The sequence below is a fragment of the Lytechinus pictus genome, chromosome 5 (genome assembly GCF_037042905.1).
Source record: "Lytechinus pictus isolate F3 Inbred chromosome 5, Lp3.0, whole genome shotgun sequence".
Classification (NCBI taxonomy): domain Eukaryota; kingdom Metazoa; phylum Echinodermata; class Echinoidea; order Temnopleuroida; family Toxopneustidae; genus Lytechinus; species Lytechinus pictus.
Genome location: NC_087249.1, coordinates 1,792,838 through 1,814,036, shown reverse-complemented (window position 1 = coordinate 1,814,036; position 21,199 = coordinate 1,792,838). Strand labels below are relative to the sequence as shown.

General features: G+C 33.9%; 1 protein-coding gene across 1 annotated transcript; it reads left to right on the top strand.

Moving 5' to 3' along the window:
• Window positions 1-416: 416 nt before the first annotated feature.
• On the top strand, window positions 417-15,739 carry LOC129261949 (E3 ubiquitin-protein ligase CCNB1IP1-like). Its single transcript, XM_064099294.1, has 10 exons — window positions 417-492; window positions 2,810-2,869; window positions 3,187-3,332; window positions 8,076-8,190; window positions 9,013-9,033; window positions 9,650-9,741; window positions 10,769-10,791; window positions 11,677-11,780; window positions 14,451-14,504; window positions 15,270-15,739. The coding sequence occupies exons 1-10, from the start codon at window positions 417-419 to the stop codon at window positions 15,401-15,403; spliced, it is 825 nt and encodes a 274-aa protein (XP_063955364.1). The 3' UTR covers window positions 15,404-15,739.
• The last annotated feature ends 5,460 nt before the right edge of the window (window positions 15,740-21,199 follow it).

Genomic DNA, 21,199 nt, shown 5'->3' with positions numbered 1-21,199 from the left:
AGATCATAATCATATGGCAAGATTAATTTAAGCTTCTGTGTGTTTGCATTATTTTCATCACTGCATTTCCCTCCCTATATGAAATAAAGGAAAGACAAATTAGAAAGAAAGGATAAAAGATAGAAAGAAAGTGAAAAAGAATTACGATTAATCGTCCTGTGATTCGGAGCTGACGAATATGCAAATATGTCGTTTGTCAAGAAATAACACGGACGAAACTGCTGCTGTTCAATGATTCGTCGATTTTCGACAAAAAATACTTTGTATGAAGTGCTTTTGAAAATAGATATTACTCTACGTTCCAAAAAAAAGCGTCTGCGGATTATAAGTGCTAGTGCGCGTGCGCATGTGATGCAAGCCAAATTAATTGCAAGCTCGATATAAGTTATAACTTTGTCTTGACAAAACCGGTAGAGATGGAGGATATGGTTTGCAATTATCGAAAGTGCAGGCAAAGTCTCAATTCAAATGCATGGGTGACATCTTGCTCTCGTATCCTTTTGAGAAAAATAATATTTGTTAAACCATTGTTCCCATTTCAATTTTATAAATTGAACGGCAATTGCGATCTCACGTCTTGGTACCCGGTACCGGTACGTCCCGCAAACCGCGCCGCGATGCGGCGGCTAAGCTCCGGCAGCTTCGTGGGCATTGACCGGTTGGACTGTGGGATCACGAGCTGTGGCGTTCGATGTTTGTTTTGTAACGTTAAAAAGTAGGCCTAGGCCCTAGACCCTAACGTTAGTCTACTTTGTAGTAGATTGGGGGGTCGGGTGTCTGGACACTTTATATTTTTGAAGCCTTCTTCTTTAATTAAATTTGGATAACACTAAAAATATTGTAGTCATCTAGGCCTATTTTGTTCTCTCTAAGTCTAAGTCTAACAACAACGTTAGGCTCCCTTTAATTATAAAACATTTCCTAAATAAAATCTAAGGTAAACTACCTAACAGATTGATGAAAGTTGAAACTTTGCTTGTAAATTTTTCCAAATGACTTTATAAAATTGATCATCCAGACACACAACCTCTCCGGACACACAACAAATGGGTATACCGCTGGACTCTGTCTTGTTTTAAGTTAGAATTAACAAACATTAGGCCAAGGCTTACCTCCTCCAGACCATACGTAGTCGTAGACTAGGTAGGACCAACAAGAATGAAACGGCATTTCTACTAAAAAGCATTACCTTAATATATTCTTTATTAGCATTATTGTCAAAAGCATTGCTCAAAACTTACCATAAAATTTCCTAAATAGTGAAAAATAAGGCTTAAAAGTTAAATGCTCCATAAAATATAGACTGAAGACAGAAGTACCAAAAATATCTAGGACTAGGCTACTCTACTCACTAGAATCTAGTCACTAGGCCCTCAGACTATGGTCAAGGTCAGGATATGGATTTTCCACTTTGAACCAAGGCCAGGGCAGGGGTTAAATCAAGCTGAGTGAAATTGAAATCTGTCTGTTTTTGGAGGAGTTTCTATTAATAAAAAAATAAAAAAACTTGTTTACTAATTCCTAAAGCAAGACGAAGATTCTCTAGACCTAGGCAGGGTAGGCTAGGTCTCGTGCTAGTCAGCAATCCAGCAGAAAAACCAACAAAACAGAGACTGAAGCTTAATTTGGTCTAGGCTTGAAAGTACTTTGGCCTAATCATTAGACCTATTAGACATTGAAACTTCAAACGTTAAAGTTTACTTCATCACAAGCAACAATGCCAGCTTAAACTTCTATCACCAGTATTCTGCTTCTAACATTAGATGTATAGCCTAATTCATTGTGCCTAGCTAGGCCCTAGCACATAGCAGTAGCAGCTCATCAATCTTGTGTCTTTGTGACAGACCCACTAACTTGTTAGATTCTTAGAAGGTTATTTAGGTGTGGAAACCACTACAAGAGTCAAGACAAACAATAGTTGACAGTAAAATTTTGAAGTATTTTGAAGTAGACGGCTAAACAAAAGTGGAAATTTTTATGAGGAATCTGCTTATCAAAGTTTCTATTTGGCACCAAATTAATCCCTTTGCAGCTTAGTAAACATTGAAAATTGATCTCCAAATCAGAAGCTGTCTCTAAACTTTTGTACCAAATTTTTAAAGATCTACAAAAGTCTGATATTAAGGTAAACTCCCACATGGAAGACAGCATATGTTTTGTGGTTGCCAGATATGACGTATAGCGCAGAAGTTCTACAAGGGAAATTTGTTATACAAAAAAAAAAATTTGGGATAGATTTTGACATTCTAGACAGATATCACTTTTTACCCTTTTCCTTTTTGGTTTTTCTCCCCTCCTTTTTTTATTTGCCAAGAAACCCCAAGCGCCCCATCTGTATGTCAGTATTGAGAGGAGAAGAACAAGATAAAGCGCATAGAGACATTATTTATAACGTGATATGCGCTATACAAGAACTGTATATTATTATTATTGTTATTAAAGAATAATTATAAGTAGAAGATGGAGGAGGAGTTGGTGGTGCAGGAGGTCTTTTTTATGTTAGATCTAAAGTTAGATTGGAACTCCACCCATTAAATAAACTATTAAGTTGGCTATCAAGAGAAGTAAGAAGTTGACAAATATCTATGATCTATGACTGTTTAAAGTGAGATCTAAAATCAAAAACTTACAATCCAAAACTTGAGATCCAAAGCTTTCAAGAGCTTCTGTCTCATACTGATACAGGAGATAATTTGGGATATTATAATGAAGGTACCATGCAGAGATATTGATTGAATGCAGTATGTATCAAGATACATTTTGTATCTTTATTCTGAAAGCCTGAAATTTCTTTGACAAAATCGATCAGATATTTTTTGTGATGAGCATGGATCAAAAGAATTTAATAAGAAAGCTCTTTGTCCTGCATGTAAGTATATCTTCTCCATACCCTGCTCCTTACTACAAGTTTTGGGTCTCTATTCAGTGTGCAATGCACAGTATTTGAGCTCAGTGGTCGACGGAAATGATTGTATTTTCCATTGTGATTTTGAAGTTTAAAATGTGTGAACAATTAATAAATTTGATAGATGTTCATATAGCAGATATGATACTATTGTGAAGATATTACCTCAATTTGCAGTCTTTGTGAATTTGGTTGGGCCTTTGTTTTTGCTGGATGGGCTTAAGAAACATGAATGTTTTCTTTTTCAAAACTCTTTTCAATGACTAAGATTTTTTTTTCAGGCGATAACAACCTACCTGGAAAGTTTGATGTTATACGGATTGATCTATCCCCATCAGAGCAGTATAAATCTATGGTGTTAGCTGGTCAACGACCTGAAATCATATTAGAAGTTTGCTCAAGGGCACTTGCATTTTGGACCTACCAGGTACTTTCTCTCTCTTTACGGTTTTCATTGTGTGCATTTACAAATATTTTTTTTTACAATTGGAGACACATTCGTTTTGACTATGTTTTATATAAGTTAACGTCTCTGTCCTGATACTGAAATGAACTGTAAATGCAAATGAATTAGCAAAGTTCAGTACATGGCAGTTGCGTTTTAACGATCATGTTAAATGATGCGACCTGAACTATTGGATTTACAGAAGGTAAAAATGTAGACGAGACAAACATCCGTTTTGGTGAGCCTACATGTATATGTCGCTGAAAAAAATCAACCAAAGTGAATTGTTCATTTAACTGCTTTAGCTCAGTTTGGTTCATTTCAATACATGGTAGTTGCTTAAAATGAATCTCATTGAACTGAAAAATTTGATAAATTGAAGATATAAATTATGTAAAAATGAGGCAAACCTCAAAAGTTCCAGTCATGTCTCTCCCATAAGAATCCTGCAAGTAGCTTTTCTCTACAAATTGTTGCATGTAATCAGAGACAAAATAGTGGGGAATGCAGAAAAGCCATGCATGATATAGCGTCTTTCATCATTGCTCAACAGCATGATAAAGACTTTGTACAAATTGTCTTAAAACAAAGTTTAATAACTATATTGTACTTTGTATGCAGAAATGAGGTAAACACCTCCACATGAAGGGAATTGCTCAAATTAGAAAGTTAAGTTTGCATTTAATTGAATTGAACTGAAATATTAGATCTAGAGAAGATATGAATGTAGAAAGCAGAGAAAATATCTGTCTTTCAATACAACTAAGGAACTTGGCTGAATAAGCTTGAGCTTTTACTCAGAAAGTGCAATTAGGCTCAGTTCTGTACAACTACAATGCTTTGAAATTTTGTGGAACGAAGTGTGAAATGAAGTGAAATACTAGAATAGATCAACAGGAGATATGAATGTAGAAACAAGACAATCTCTTCATACATGTATCTAGTGTAGTTCACAAACAACTAAATAAACATGAATTTTGTATTGTACTAAGCAAGTTCAACTCGGCTAACATTTAACATAAAGAGTCTGAGGAGAGTGAGTACATCTACTGAAGATGTGAATGTGGAAATCAGGAAAACTCTTCAGATCAGAGCTATGTAATCTAATGAGAATGTTCAACTCTGCTTTTAATTTACACTGTAGTTTAACACACATGATAAGTGTAAAGTAAAGAGTCTTAGGAAAATGAGTATATCTACTGAAGATGTGAATGTAGAAAGCAGGTAAACTCTTCAGATCAGAGCTAGTTAATCCTCTGAGAATGCTCAACTACATGTATGCTTTTGATTTACACTTGAGTTCAGCACAAAGAAGATAAGTGTTAAGTATGGAGTCTGAGAAAGTGACCATATCTACTGAAGATGTGAATGTATTAAGCAGGTAAACTCAATTCAATTTTATTCACATCTCTTTAAAAACATCAAAAGATCAAGTTTACAAATCAATACAAAATACAACATACATTATACATAACATTATAAAAGAAATGGTAAAGGTGAAGGGAGGAGGATGTGGGGGATAAACAAAAGGCCATTGGCCTGTCAAGGTAAATCCCCGAATTTATCCCACTTCAAAAAATAATACAAAATAACAGCAATACAAACACAAAGCTAACAACATAAAAGAGCAATCAAATTTATATTTTCTCCTAAAAGAATGAGTAGTTTGACTTTCTTTGAGGTCATCTGGCAAGAGATTCCAAGACTGTGGGCCTTTAAAACTGACAGTTGTTCTTGAAAATTTATAATGGTAAAAAGGTACATACATTTTATTGGCATTTCTTGTGCAATATTTATTTATGTTGATGTTATATTGAAAGTATTCATTAAAATATTTTGGGAGCAATTGTTTCGAGTAAGAAAACATAAAAGATGCTAGTTGTAATTTATTTATATCATAAATATTCAGTATTTTCGATTTCTTAAATAAAGGTTGAGTATGTGCTAAATAATTGGCATTAGTAATAACCCGTATTGCACGTTTCTGTAATAAAAATAATTTCTGTAATGAATTAGATGAGAATTCTCAATGGTAAAATATGTTTCAAACTATTAAAAATTCCTATGGATCTTGATATCTTTAAAGCAATGTGATTTACATGTTCCTTCCAATTCAGGTTTTCGACTATGATTACGCCAAGAAATTTAGTACTAGTTTCTCTCTTTATTAATACATCATTAAGTTTTATATTTATTTAACTATCTTGTATTCTGCAATTCCTACTTTTAAAGAATATATAACATGTTTTATTTTGATTAATATAAAGTTTTTTGACAGTAAACCAAGTTTGTATCTTTTCCAATTCTAAATTAAATAAATTGTTCAATGCCACCGGATCATTACCTGATAAAAATAAACTGGAATCATCAGCAAACAAAATTATTGATAAAATATTACTAACATATTGCAGATCGTTGATATAAAGTAGAAATAAAAGTGGCCCGAGATTTGAGCCTTGCGGTACGCCTACCGTAACAAACATTTCATATTCAGAATTGCAATTATCAATAGTCACATACTGTTTCCTGTTAGGCAGATAGCTTTCAAACCATTTTAATGCACTTCCCCTTATTCCATAATATTTCAGTTTGTTGAGTAAAATTGACTGGTCAATACAGTTTAATAGAATTATGTCATCTACTGAGAATGTTCAATTCTGCTTTTCATATACACTGTAGTTTAGTAAACAATATATTTGTGTAAGGTATATAGTCTGAGGAGAGTGAGTTCATCTACTGAAGATGTGAATGTAGAAAGCAGGTAAACTCTTCAGATCAGGGGTGGTATTCTGAAAATTGTCTTAACTTTTCTTGTAAGTCAGCAAGATAACAGCGCGCTAAAATTCTCTTAAATTAGTATTCTGAAAATTGTCTTATCTCTGTAAGGGCGTCCCCTATTTTATCTCTGACACGCCCAATATTCTGTCATCAACCAATTATCAAGCTTGTTATATGCTTAGGTCAACCAATAGAAGCGTCTCTTCTGAAAAATAATGAAGCGCATTGTTGTTATGAGGCGTAAGTTCCTTGCGCCTCCGACGCTTATGCTTGTGCGCTTCTGTGCTAAAAATACACGTGGCTCTTTTCAAAGATTATTTTCTCTCGAAAGATTCATCGTCTCGAACACCAATTTTTAATTTCTGAAAAGTCTACCAATCCGTCGTTATAATGTCTTTGGAATGTCTCCTTTTGTAAAATATGATGTTCTTGCGGGATGCAGCAAGAAATAATTTTTGCGGACGGTCAAATATCGCATGCAACAATAAGTTACAATAGCCCCCCACCTCTTGTAAATTTCATTGTATTTTCCAAGGAAGTTAAGAGAACGCAAAGATAAGAGAATTTTCAGAATACCTTGTAACTCGAGATTTTATCTTGCGCACAGACATAATGTGCGCCGATTATATATTTACGCATCATTATATCTCTGACATCATACGCGCTCAGTGAAAGTTACAAGAAAAGTTAAGACAATTTTCGGAATACAGATTTTATTGTAACTCTTAAGATACAAGAATATTTCTCTTAAGACAATTTTCAGAATACGGCCCCAGAGCTATGCACTCCTCTGAGAATGCTCAACTCTGCTTTTGATTTACACTGTAGTTTAACACACAAGATAAGTGTAAAGTAAAGAGTCTTAGGAAAATGAGTATATCTACTGAAGATGTGAATGTAGAAAGCAGGTAAACTCTTCAGATCAGAGCTATTTAATCCTCTGAGAATGCTCAACTACATTGTATGCTTTTGATTTACACTTGAGTTCAGCACAAAGAAGATAAGTGTTAAGTATGGAGTCTGAGAAAAGTTACCTACTGAAGATATGAATGTATTAAGCAGGTAAACTCTTCAGTTGAATAGAATTATGTCATCTACTGAGAATGTTCAACTCTGCTTTTCATATACACTGTAGTTTAGTACACAATAGATTTGTGTAAGGTATAGAGTCTGAGGAGAGTGAGTACATCGACTGAAGATGTGAATGTAGAAAGCAGGAAAACTCTTCAGATCAGAGCTATGTAATCTAATGAGAATGTTCAACTCTGCTTTTGATTTACACTGTAGTTTAACACACAAGATAAGTGTAAAGTAAAGAGTCTTAGGAAAATGAGTACATCTACTGAAGATGTGAATGTAGAAAGCAGGAAAACTCTTCAGATCAGAGCTATGTAATCTACTGAGAATGTTCAACTCTGCTTTTGATTTACACTGTAGTTTAACACACAAGATAAGTGTAAAGTAAAGAGTCTTAGGAAAATGAGTATATCTACTGAAGATGTGAATGTAGAAAGCAGGTAAACTCTCCAGATCAGAGCTATTTAATCTACTGAGAATGTTCAAATCTGCTTTTCATTTACACTGTAGTTTAACACACAAGATAAGTGTAAAGTAAAGAGTCTTTAGGGAAATGAGTATATCTACTGAAGATGTGAATGTAGAAAGCAGGTAAACTTTTCAGATCAGAGCTATGTAATCTTATCTACTGAGAAAGTTCTAATTTGCTTTTCATTTACATTGTATGTCAGCACACAAAATATATGTTTGAAATGAAGTGGAGTAAAGTGAAACACCATATCTGCTAAAGATTTGAATAAACGAATGAGGAAAACTCTTTATTTTCAGTTCATTATACAGTCTGATCTTATTCATCCAGCCTACATAACATGTAGGCTATATTCCATTGAAGAATGAAAATGTAATGAAATGATATGGTTGCATTTTCAGATAGAGCAGGAGCGAACATATCAGGATTATGTGTCCAAGAAAGCAAAGGAGAGGAATACACAGATGGAACAATACTGTGAACAACTTCTCAACAGGACACAAACGGAAGTCTCTAGTATCCTTTAAATATTGAAATTAGTAGTCCCAGGGGCACATTTTTCAGAGAAAATTTTTGACAAGCAAAAAAAAAGAAAAAAAGGGTTTTTAACCTAAAATTAAGGATATTTCGTAACAAAAAAAAAATTTTTTTCACTTTCAAAAGAGGGGGCACACCTCTGGTTTAATTGCATTTTTACATTACAAATTTAAATTTCTGCTTCTCAAAGGGGGGGGGGGGGGCATGGGCCGGCTATGCCCCTCCCCCCTGGATCCGCCAGTTAGTAGTCCAAAGTTTTAATTCACCTCGCACCTGTCGAAAGTACCATTACCCCTCCTTTCACTTTGCATGATTCGGCATGCGAATACATATACCGTAGTTCCAATAAAACCAAGAAGAAAAGAATACATAAATAGAAACAAGATGAAACACAACATGAATGATTTCATAACACTATGATTTTTATCATAACAATAAAATGATAGAAATATGTTGTTTTATCATATAATTTCTAAGGTCAATACGTCATAAGTTGACCTAAAATAATTATTTTCTTTGGATTTGTTTAAATTTTGAAAAATATTTTACAACAATGCTTTGTCAAATTTCCGATTACCATGGTAATATGTATAGTTGTGATATAGCAGTAAAACATGACAGAATTGAATAAGTTTTGAATTTTTCATCCTCAAATTAGATTAATTTTACCTGTGGATTACGAAAATCAAATATAAGTATTGTTTAATAGTAAGCAAGGCTTTGTTAAAATTAAGACGCTCCAAATAAATTGCATTGTCGTCAATGTATCAAAGTTTTTTTCCTTGATTAATTACTTGTCAGGTTTGAAATCTCAAATTTCAGGTAAGCTTATTACATCACTTTCACATTTATGATATAAAGTTATGATTTATTAACCTAAACCAAGTTAAATTCAGTCCCTGTAAAATACATTTTTTATTTGCATCCTGTGCTTTGCAAGTGAACAAAGAAGGACACTTTGAATTTGAATTTTCTTTTCATCATCACAAAATGAATTGCTTCTTTTGAAGTTTATGATTTGTCATTTATCATTATTTTTTTTATATTATTGTTATCATTATTTATCTATTCATTTACTATATTTTGGAAGAGGGGGTGGGTTAGAATATTAAAACAAACAAAAATGAACTTATGATGACAGTCAAATTGACAAACGCTTCCAGGGGTGTAAAATAGAAGGGAAATTAAGGTGGAAAAAAAGACCAGAAAATTTGATCTGATAAACAACCAAAGAAGCTTTCGTCTCAGAAATTAAAATGGGTGTGATTTCAGTGCTTGCCTATGGCATTTGATATTGCAGTAGGTGCAACTTTAAAAGGGGCCTTGATTTTCATATAAATGTCACTGAAGAAAATACAAGACATTATTATTAAAAACGTGTCAGTATCACATAAACTCTGAATAATGAATGTTTGATCAATTTTATTTAATTTTTCAGCACTGCGGAGAGAAGTTGAAGGAACCAAAAAGCGATACAATGATGTTTATGAGAAACTTGTTGAGAAAAACAGACAACATCAAAAGCTACAGGTGAGAACAAATGTCTATCCATAGTAGAAAAATATATCAGGCTTTGAGAAAGTATAGAGGGAATTATTCATCCAGGGTTGGTCTGGCAATTTGGCCTGAGGAAAATTTAGTAATATTGTCAGTCCAACAGAGCATGAATTATTCTCTGTACACTTTCCACGCCTGGTATATTTGTTTATATCTTATTTTTAATAAGTTAGATTGATGGATAAATCTGTCTATTGATTTATCAACAATTGGAGCCAAAATCTACATGCTGTGCTGCAGAGCATGGTTTAAGAATAACTATGTGATATGACTGACCATTTATCATTCAGTCAATGCCCTCAGCAGAATTTAATTAGTGTCTGCACCGTCTCATCAAGAGCCTGGTAGATATACACCTCAATTTCCGGTGCAGAGAAATTGCATGATCTGTGATGCCAAGTATGAAGTATTCCACCATTGATGTCACGGCATAGTGAATTTTCTTCTTAGGCGATTGGTTTCAATATCATAGAACTTTACAATATATTTGGTCGCATTATGCTATTCGATCAATCATTTAATCTATGTAGGATATAATTAAGTTTTAAATTATGGTGTTGCCATGAGAAATGTAATCTTTCCTCCAATTCAGAAATCTTTAATAACCTCACAGATTTTTTTGACAAACGTATTTGTAGATGGTAATTCATGTCCAATAAATGTCTGTAATGGCATGCACTAGGTGTGATTACTACCTGATGAAGAGAATTTGATTAAAAATCTGAATGATAACAGTTAATTTTTGCGATTACCACAAAACAAATCAGGAAGGTGATTATGGTTTCTAATCCCCGAATGATGAAATAAAAACCCCTCTGAATGTAATATATTGCTGGAATTTACCATACATTTATGTGTTTAAAAACACTGTAAACTGAGCAAAATACAGCTTCATATCTTGGTCTTCTCCTTATTTTCAAATGACAATATTCAGAGCAATGTTAACAGGTATTATATTATACGCACTGTATAATATATTTCATGTGTTTTTTTGTCACAGCTGATGTATGATTCTCTGAGGAGGTGAGTTTATTTCATGTAATATATATGGTTTAGTTTGTTTCATTGATGTAGATTACATGTCTAATATTTACTGTATATTTAAAACAGAACAAACTAACAGTCTTGTATAGAAGCTCCTCAACTCCTTATATTTGGTCAGGTTCCTTGCCCACAAGACAAAAGTGTTGTATTGTAAAATAGGCCTACTTAAATTCACTGATCCATACATCCATATTACAATAATTATATTACCAAGTAGCAAAAGAGCCTTTCCTCTCAACACATTTTATTTTCTCTATACGAATAAAATTATAGGCCGATTCATTCTCTGTTCTTTAATAGTTTCTCAAAATGCATATTTTTAAGACTAGCTTTTTATAACACACATTCAGTAGGAGACTTCACATATCGTTGGTCAGTTTGCTCCACCCTTTAATACAAGCCCATGTGTGAGCTGAGATGAACTATAATTGTAAAATAGATTACATATTTAAAGTTGACCTTTCTCCTCTTAACTGCATTTTGTTATATTTCATAATAGATTTCTAAATAATAAACTTGTTTATGTCTATGTTATTCACAAGCTACCTGTTAACTTTGACTATTAAGGATTTACAGATGTTGAAATATGATTCCTATCACTTCTGAAGTTTAAACCCTATTTCCATATTTTGGTGTCTATATTTTTTATGTTTAAGGTTATGAACTGAAAAGGTACTATTATCTATGCATGTGCAAATTCTTTTGCTTTTAAAAAACATCAAAATTACCTCATTTTAACTGATTTTTTAAGATCTCTCTCTACAATGTGAAATCTCAGTAATGCTAATAGTCTTTTCCATTTCTTTTGGAAGTGAATATATAGAAATTTAAATTCGAATATTTATATTTTTGTTTTACCGTTAGGAAATCAATAACTGTGACCAACATGGATTCCATAGAAGGGAATGGAGCCACAGGACCAGGAGGAGGTGGAGGAGACTTTGAGATGCCTATCTCATTTGTTGAAAGTAAGCATTTAACTTCTCCCCGTTTTCACAAATTACTGTTGCAAAATCAAACTTAAATCTGTTGACTCTGATTTACGATTCCTACAAAATCACCCGCAACAAAGTTTTGAGCATGTTCAATACTTTTCTGCGTACAAATTAGACTTGCTTTAATACAGTCCTGCAGATAAACGCGTGTGAGACACATGCAAGATACTGTCACCCACAAGTCACACGCAAGGCTTGCATGGAACTATGTGACATGGCCTTTATGTTTGGAATCATTGCATTCTAATTTTGGGTAGGCATATACAGACCTGCCAACCAGTACGTTTTAGCCGTATCTAGTACGTTTTTGCAACCAAAATACGGCAGTACGTTTTTTCTTTGAAAAATAGGGGTTTTTTTAAAAATAAATCGTTATTTATTGAGAAAAATAATCTCTATATATGTCTCTATTTCATAAAACGTACACAAATATGGTTATTAGATCAATGTAATTTCAGGCAACTTATTTTTTTTCAATCATTTTGTTAAAAGCAGGGTGAAGATATACACATTTTTGATTTTTTTTTTTTCATCTGCAAGAGCAGTGCGCATTTTAGCTTGCATGTAGCTTGAGCGGCGCGATGAGCGAGTGCGCCAAGCATTTTATTATGAAATACACTTTTTTTGAGAAAAATGCAGTTTTTTTTATCACAGAATACAGTTTTTCAATCCCAGAGGTTGGCAGGTCTGCATATTTATCTCACACGGTAAAAATACTGATTTGGGGGGATAAGAATACTGAAAATGCAAAATACAACTTGGCAGCTTTGCATATAGCCTCACTATCGGGTCCATCAGAGTGAACCCTATGTCTGAACACGGTGTGTATCGATATGTATCTCAAACAGCCACACACAGATACCTACTGTGTTCAGATTATGCCCCGCTTACCAGGACATCCCTCGGGTATCTGTGTGTGGATGTGATATTTTTCCAGTCATTTATGATGTTAACATTGTGATTGCGCTAATCACTTAAACATGCCCATGAAGGATGTGTGTAATAATCTGGGAAGTTTGTATATACCCATCTCATTTTCATTGATCTTTCTTTTGCCATTTTGTGACTGTGGATTCAGAAACGAATTGATGTGCGGGGCTATAGCCTCTCTGTGATTGAACCAATCTCTTAATTGTTGACATGTATTAGTAACGATTGTTGAAGCTAGCCTGTGTAAAAAATATTGTCCATTTTGATTGAGTGGAATTTGTGCAGTGCCCTTGTGAAATTTAATCAATTTCTTTTTTAAACAAATTTATTAATCAGGCATAAGAGCCAAACTTGTATACTGCCATCTACAGGATATGCATGGAGAGTTTGTCATGAATACATGGAGTATATTTGTAGAACAATCTTATCTTGTGTCGACACACAGTTGTATGCACATAGTCCTGAAACCTATGGTGCATTCTCTGATTTTACCTCAACGAATTTCAAGGTCAAAGACTAAGAATCCTCTCCCAATCAAACAAGCACAACTCTGAAACTTCGATCTATCAATATAATGAAAAAAAGAGAAAGTCAATTAATTTCAAATTTATGCCCTCAAATTCACAAAACAGTTGTATGCATAATACAAGGATTATGCAGATGAGAGTGACATTCCACATTCATTACACTGTAACTCTTGTAGATTTGACAGTAATTAAAGGTAAAGCAGTACTTTATTGAAAATTTTCATTGAGCAATTTGTTATACATCACATGAGGAAATAAGAGAATTGTTTCATACTCCATGAATGTTTATGATTGTCTCCTTCATTTGCATACTTGGTGTTATTATTCCATGCCTGATATAATGTGCATAACACTGGTGAGAAATTGAAAAAAAAATAATCTGAATATCCTGAGTTTGATTAAATTTTCTTTGTAGTATTCTTTCGTTTGCTTCTTGACCTTTATTAATTTTATCCATTAATTGTATGTTTTTTGTGAGTAGTTTAGTGTTCATGAACTCATTTGTGGAGTATTTTTATCAGCTGTAAAATAGGACCAAAAGCTAAAGAGAAAAAATTATGAAAATTATTAGAATATCACTCTCCCTGTTGCCCCCCCCCCCCCAAAAAAAAAAGGCTCGTTTGATATACAAGTGGTGTTGCTGAATAATTTGAATGAAGCTTAAAAACTCAAATTTTCATAATGTATTAATTGAGAAAAAGTTATAAACATTCCAAAGAGATGTATGACATAAATCTGTTTTTCTTTTTGTCATTAAGAGTTTTGATGCATTATATAACATACAAAACTCAATATTCTATTATCTCAATAGTTTTCAATCCATAAAATAGGGGCAGTGATTTTTTTTTCAATTACCAGTACATCAAAATAGAAAATTTGTTTTGGTACTTTATTTTTCATGTGAAAATCCATTTAATTCACCTTTGCAAAATGGAATATATTTTTTTAGCTGTGTAACAGTTTAAATGATGAAAAGGAATTTCCATTGTAGATCAATTTGAAACAGAATTACAGGTTTCCAGAAATGGAAATTAAAGGTCATTTTTTAAAACAGAACAACAATCAATAATATAAATTGGATCATTTGTGCATGTGTCCATATAGCTTCAATAGATCAACAATAGTGCATTCCAACAGTGGCCATTAGAAATAATCTGAATCTTGTCAATACTTGTTTTTTCTTTAGGTCACAAAAGATCATCAGCAGAAGAGAAGAGAATGAAATCAGCACCTGCTGAACGTAAGTAGTCTAATATCTCCTCTAATATCAATGCAGTTTATTTCTGGGTCATTACGTTTTTGTTAAAATGGCATTCTCCTTGACTCTTAATTTGATTTGTTCATGACTAATTTGATTTGTTAATGACTAATTTGGTCAAAGCTAGGACATACATATTTCTTGAATTCTAGAAAAGAGTTGTACAAGTATTTGTACTGGAAAAAACATCATGAAAATTATATAAATTTTTTTTTTCAGTTTGTTAAAAACAAAAAAATAAAGGTTTGAATTAATCAATTTGCAGTAATATAATAATAATGATAATATGAACCATTTATAGGAGCGCCTTGAGCACCTAACAAGGTGGATATGTGCGCAATATAAATATCCTATATTATTATTATTATTATCTAGCGCAGCTACATTAACATACTGTACTGCACTTAATATTGTATATATTATAAGCTGGTGTAATAATTATAACAATGCGCCTTGGAATAGATTATTTCGAGATAGACGGGAAAATAAAAAGGCCTATTTGTTATCATTGCCCCGGCTGTAGCCAAGCCACCATATAGACGCTCAAGCATTTGAGAAATTGCTTCCTACCGGGTACCCATTCACCTTGCTGAGAGAAAACACGCCATGGCTATGATTCGATCCCACGACCCTCAGATTAAAAGACGAGACTCGTAACCACTAGACCACTGATATGACTTTATCATGAGGATATTCCTCTTTTTGGTATGATGAGTTGAATAAATCTTTATTTTTTTAATCTTTCAGGTGAGTTTGTTTTGAATCCTACGAACACACCACTCCATGGTCAGTCAGATAATGATTCCATCTACAACCGATTCAACCTGGAGCTTGGAACGCCTAATGAAATCTCTCGAAGGTTGGGTCATCGTAAAATGTAGTCATAAAGGTCTTAAACTTTGCATATTTGTTTGTATATACAAGTTAAGGATTAAACTATAACCTCTTATTCATTAATTGTAAATGGCATTAGAGTTCTAAAGTTCAATTTTTTATCAATGTAATTCAAGTAGACCTTTGTCTAGAATGTGATCTTGGTATATTGATGTTTACATTGCTTGTTTTACAGTCTAATTTCACATGGTCAGATTTTCAACTACAGGGTGTATCAATAAAAGCAAACCAAACTCTTCACTAGAGCTGTTCATGAGAAAATTGTCTAATATCATGATGACACATGCAACACTTCAATATATGAAATATCGGCTGGTGAATGATAATTGAATTAGGTCTGTAGCACCATACATCATTGAACATTTGCTCTTTGAGTAGTGGGAAATAACATGTGGTCCTGCACTTTCACTTCACATTGAATCGGCAAATTTCAAGTATGTGCCAAATGAACGTACATAGGATCAACAATGCTTTTAAAATTAGTATTTTCATGCGTTCAAATTGAAATTCAGTTACTAAATATGTCCAAAGCAAGAGCTTATTGATTATAAACATAAGCTTAGGAGACAAAAAGTGATGAGATATGCAATGCTGTTATATTCATTGTCGAACTTATCAAATTTGTTGGGCAAGCAAGTGGAATTCTGCCTGATATTCTCAGAATGATGGTGCTAGTTATCCTGAAAATATCAAAATTCTATCCATACACTATTCAAGAAGATGTTCTCTTTGGAGGTATTTATTTTCATCTGATTTTTTCCTTGGTAATCGTTAATTTATATTTTTTCTCGGTAATCATTAATCTATATTTTTTTCTCAAGAAAAGACCTAAAAGTTGGCTTTCCTTTTTTTTCTGATACACTCTGTGCATCATCTGTAATTTGAGCCTGCAATGCTGACAAACTTATATCCACATGGCCAAACCTTGTACATTATCTGCAATGTGAGTTTGCAATGCCAACAAACTTTTATTCACATATGGCCAATTTTCTAATTGACTTGATGTATTGTGAACTACAGCATATGCAAATTCTAATCTAAATGGATAAAGCATATTGATAAGAAAAGTTCATACATGCTCTTATCTTCCAACAGTGTGTTTACATGGGTAGATATTGACAATTGATTTCCGCTATTTGAACATGGAGTTCCATAGACTTAAAAGAATTAAGATTAATAAATTGGATTGATATTAAAGGGCCCAGTTCATATAGTTGTATGAAGGCTATTTAAGTTAATGGAAGCAACTTAATCTAATCAGTGTGTCCACGCCGGCAATTCAAAGTTCATGAATCATTTAGAAGAGCCTGCATGAGGAAAAATTAATATGACCAGTGTGAGTTTTAAAATACCTGGGGGGTGTTTCACAAAGAGTCAAGTATGACTTAAATAATCATGTGCGTGTTAGCACTAAGCACAACTTCAAGTCGCACTTAACTCTTTGTGAAAGACCCCCCTGTATCAATATATTATTGCAAATGCTCATTGTAAAGGATTGCTCTTTTGATGCCTTCACATATGAATACGAGTATACACACAAGCGTCCGAAATAACATCTAATCCTCTCTGGCAGGTGTTTCATGAAGCTGTTCGTAAGAGCGACCAGTGTTCCTTTCTTATGGTAAATGATATTCACCATTAATATTCATTGGTGATTTAGCGCGTAAAAAGGTTCACTAGTCGTTCTTAAAGTTGCTCTTAACTTACGAACAGCTTTATGAAACCACCCCCTGGTTAAAGATGCCAGACGCAAGGCGAGCAAAATTTTCAAAGTTGCCAAATACATAGGAGAAAAAGGTAGCTCCAATTATTTCCTAGTTGATGGAAAATTGACAAGATACAATTTATATTTATGTTTAAAAGTCAATATTGATGGGCAAGTTTTAATTTTTGTTGGCAAATCATTCGAGATGACAGGGAAGCATCTCATAAAAAGACTTGTCAGGCGTTTTATTCCGACAGTTACCATAGTAACGATGCTTGTAAGCCAATCAAAATCAAGGAAACTTTTCAGATCTGACTTGTCAGACAAAAATGTTGATGAAACGCTCCCAAGGTCTTTCGTATCTAACAACAGTTCTAGAAAAATCTATTTTGGACATGTGTATTTTAATCCCATGTGTACTTTAATGTGTATTGATATGTGTGCTTTAATATCAAATCTATGATGTAAAGATGTAAGCACTGTTAGAGCAACATGCAACAGAACTTTTAAAATTGAAATATCAAAAGTGACCATATCTGGCACTTTATGGCCAAAATTACGGTCTCGTTTCATTTTTTTGAATTTCGAGCCCTTGCATCTTAATCATTAGTAATCGTTGGGCATTGTTTTCCCAATCAGAACTGATTATTAAAATGCAATTATTCAAACACTGAAAACCCCAAAACTACAGTTAATTTGATATTTTTATGACTATTAACCAAAAATGGGGTGCCAATTCTGTCCAAAAATGTTCTCTTGTTCTCTCCAAATTGGTGTTTTTACGCACCCTTGGACATTACTTGATTTATGTTTTTGTGTACAAGAACAATTGCATATATGCTACAAACTGAATGTTAATTTTGCCCACATCCACTTATTTTCAAACAGTAAATGTTCTGTCAAATCCATTTCTGAAGTGTCCTCTCCAAAATGAATTGATGGAACATGTAATTAAAAGATTGAACCCTATAAAACAATTAGGTGAGCTTATGCCTTACAATTTGAAATAAATATATCACTTGTGCGCAATGTATACTAAAATTGAGGAAGAACCAAGCAATTTTTTAGTCAAATGAGACAGTTTGGTATACCCTGATTGTAAAACAACCTTTAAACCCATTTTTGTCTCACCTGCATAGCAAAGTGAGACTACAGGCGCCGCTTTTCCGACGGCGGCGTCAACACCAAATCTTAACCGAAGGTTAAGTTTTTGAAATGACAGCATAACTTAGAAAGTATATGGACCTAGTTCATAAAACTTGGCCATAAGGTTAATCAAGTATTACTAAACATCCTGCCCGAGTTTTAGGTCACATGACCCAAGGTCAAAGGTCATTTAGGGTCAATGAACTTAGACCATGTTGGGGGAATCAACATCAAAATCTTAACCCAAGGTAAGTTTTTGAAATGTCATCATAACTTAGAAAATATATTGACCTAGTTCATGAAACTTGGACATAAGGTTAATCAAGTATTACTGAACATCCTGCTTGAGTTTCACGTCACATGACCAAGGTCAAAGGTCATTAAGGGTCACTGAACTTTGGCCAAATTGGGGGTATCTGTTGAATTACCATCACAACTTTGAATGTTTATGGATCTGATTCATGAAACTTAGACATAATAGTTATCAAGTATCACTGAATATCCTGTGCAAGTTTCAGGTCACATGACCAAGATCAATGAACTTTGGCCATAATGGGGGCATCTGTTGAATTACCATCATAACTTCGAAAGTTTATGGATCTGATTCACGAAACTTGGACATAAGAGTAATCAAGTATCACTGGACATCCTGTGCGAGTTTTAGGTCACATGATCAAGGTTAAAGGTCATGTACGGTCAATGAACTTTGGCCAAGTTTGGGGTATTTGTTGAATTACCATCATAACTTTTAAAGTTTATTGGTCTAGTTCATAAAACTTGGACATATGAGTAATCAAGTGTGCAAATTTCAGGTCACATGACAAAAGTCAAAGGTCATTTAACTTTAACTTTTTAATTATTAGATTGCTGTCATAACTTTCAAAGTTTATAGACCAAATGTGGATATAGGGGTATGAAGTATCACTGACAAGTTTTAGGTCACATGATCAAGGTGTAGTATTGTATCATCATATGAATGGTGTTTTTTGTGAATAATTATGTTATAGAAGTTTTCAAAGTCAGCACTGCTGCTATATTGAATCGCGTGATGCAGGCGAGACCGCCAGAGGCATTCCACTTGTTATCTTTTAACCCTTTCTAGGCCCGAGGTATTTTGGGAGTTCATATGGCCGTCGACCGCGCAATCACGCCGGAAAAATTGTATAGTAATTTATTTCATGCGAATTGCTTTGAAGTGATTATGCTAATTTATTCGTAATTAGTATGCAAAATGATACTTTTTCCTCTAACTCCCAAATAAAGCTCCAAATGTTCAAATTTTTGGTATAGAAACTCTTTGTGGTGCGCTTAGCAAGTGAACATGAACAAAATTTCGATCTCAAATCATTTTCTTATGCATTATATTGTTTTTTGCAATTTCTTATGTATTTCTTTGTTTTTTGACCTTTTGTTTTTCATACTTTTCTCAATAAAATTTGTTTGGGACTCTTCATAAAAGCATAAAATAAATACATTTAGACTAGCAAAACTAACAAGATGAATGCCTCTGGCCGTCTCACCTGCATCACGCGATTCAATATAGCAGCAGTGCTGATTTTGAAAACTACTATAACTCGCACAAGATGTTCAGTGATACTTGGTTACTCTTATTTCTACGTTTTATGAACTAGACCCATACACTTATAGAGATATGATGGTAATTCAACAAATACCCCCAACGTGGCCAAAGTTCATTGACCTTACATGACCTTTGACCTTGATCATGTGACCTGAAACTCGTACAGGATGTTCAGTGATACTTGATTACTCTTATGTCCAAGTTTCAAGAGAAAGATCCATCAACTTTCCAAGTTATGATGGTAATTCAACAGATACCCCCATTAAGCCAAAGTTCATTGACCTTTGACCTTGGTCATGTGACCTAAAATGCGCAAAGGATGTTCAGTGATACTTGATTACTCTTATGTCCAAGTTTTATGAACTAGACCAACACACTTTCAAAGTTATGGCGGTAATTCAACAAATACCCCAATTTGACCAAAGTTCATTGACCCTAAATGACCTTTGACCTTGATCATGTGACCTGAAACTTGCACAGGATGTTCAGTAATACTTGATTACTATTATGTCCAAGTTTCATGAATCAGATCCATAAACTTTTAAAGTTATGATGGTAAATCTACAGATACCCCCAATTCGGCCAAAGTTCATTGACCCTAAATGACCATTGACCTTGGTCATGTGACGTGAAACTCATGCAGGATGTTCAGTGATACTTGATTAACCTTATGTATAAGTTTCATGAACTAGGTCCATATATTTTCTAAGTTATGATGACATTTCAAAAACTTAACCTTAGGTTAAGATTTTGATGTTGATTCCCCCAACATGGTCTAAGTTCATTGACCCTAAATGACCATTGACCTTGGTCATGTGACGTGAAACTCATGCAGGATGTTCAGTAATACTTGATTAACCTTATGGCCAAGTTTCATGAACTAGGTCCATATACATATTAAGTTATGCTGTCATTTCAAAAACTTAACCTCAGGTTAAGATTTGGTGTTGACGCCGTCGCCGTCGGAAAAGCGGCGCCTATAGTCTCACTCTGCTATGCAGGTGAGACAAAAATAATCATACATTTATGATTTTTGGTTTAAAACACAATGTGCATTGACTTTGTACACAAAATCACGTTTTTGAGCAATTTTTGGTCTGACATGCACTTACATAATGTTGCGTAATTTCAGAACCACGTACCTGGGCGACGCAAAATTGGTCTCAAAAGTTGTGCAAGACTTGAAAGTAAAAAGTCAGCAAGCCACGCGGTCAAAAAAATTTGCGTGGCAAAAATATTGCGCGAATCGTTGAGGGGGGCCTCCGAGCCCCCCCCCCCCCCCCCCCCCCCGGTCTAGATAGGGTTTAAAATGGTGGAGGAAAATCCCTTACATATTGTCTTTATTTAATTTTA

Excerpts from the sequence above, each read along its gene's own strand:
- LOC129261949 (XM_064099294.1), top strand. The coding sequence starts at position 417 with ATGGAGGATATGGTTTGCAATTATCGAAAGTGCAGGCAAAGTCTCAAT. Across the intron at positions 2,870-3,186 it reads GAAAGCTCTTTGTCCTGCAT|GCGATAACAACCTACCTGGA; the intron begins GTAAGTATATCT and ends TTTTTTTTTCAG. Across the intron at positions 14,505-15,269 it reads GAAATCAGCACCTGCTGAAC|GTGAGTTTGTTTTGAATCCT; the intron begins GTAAGTAGTCTA and ends TTAATCTTTCAG.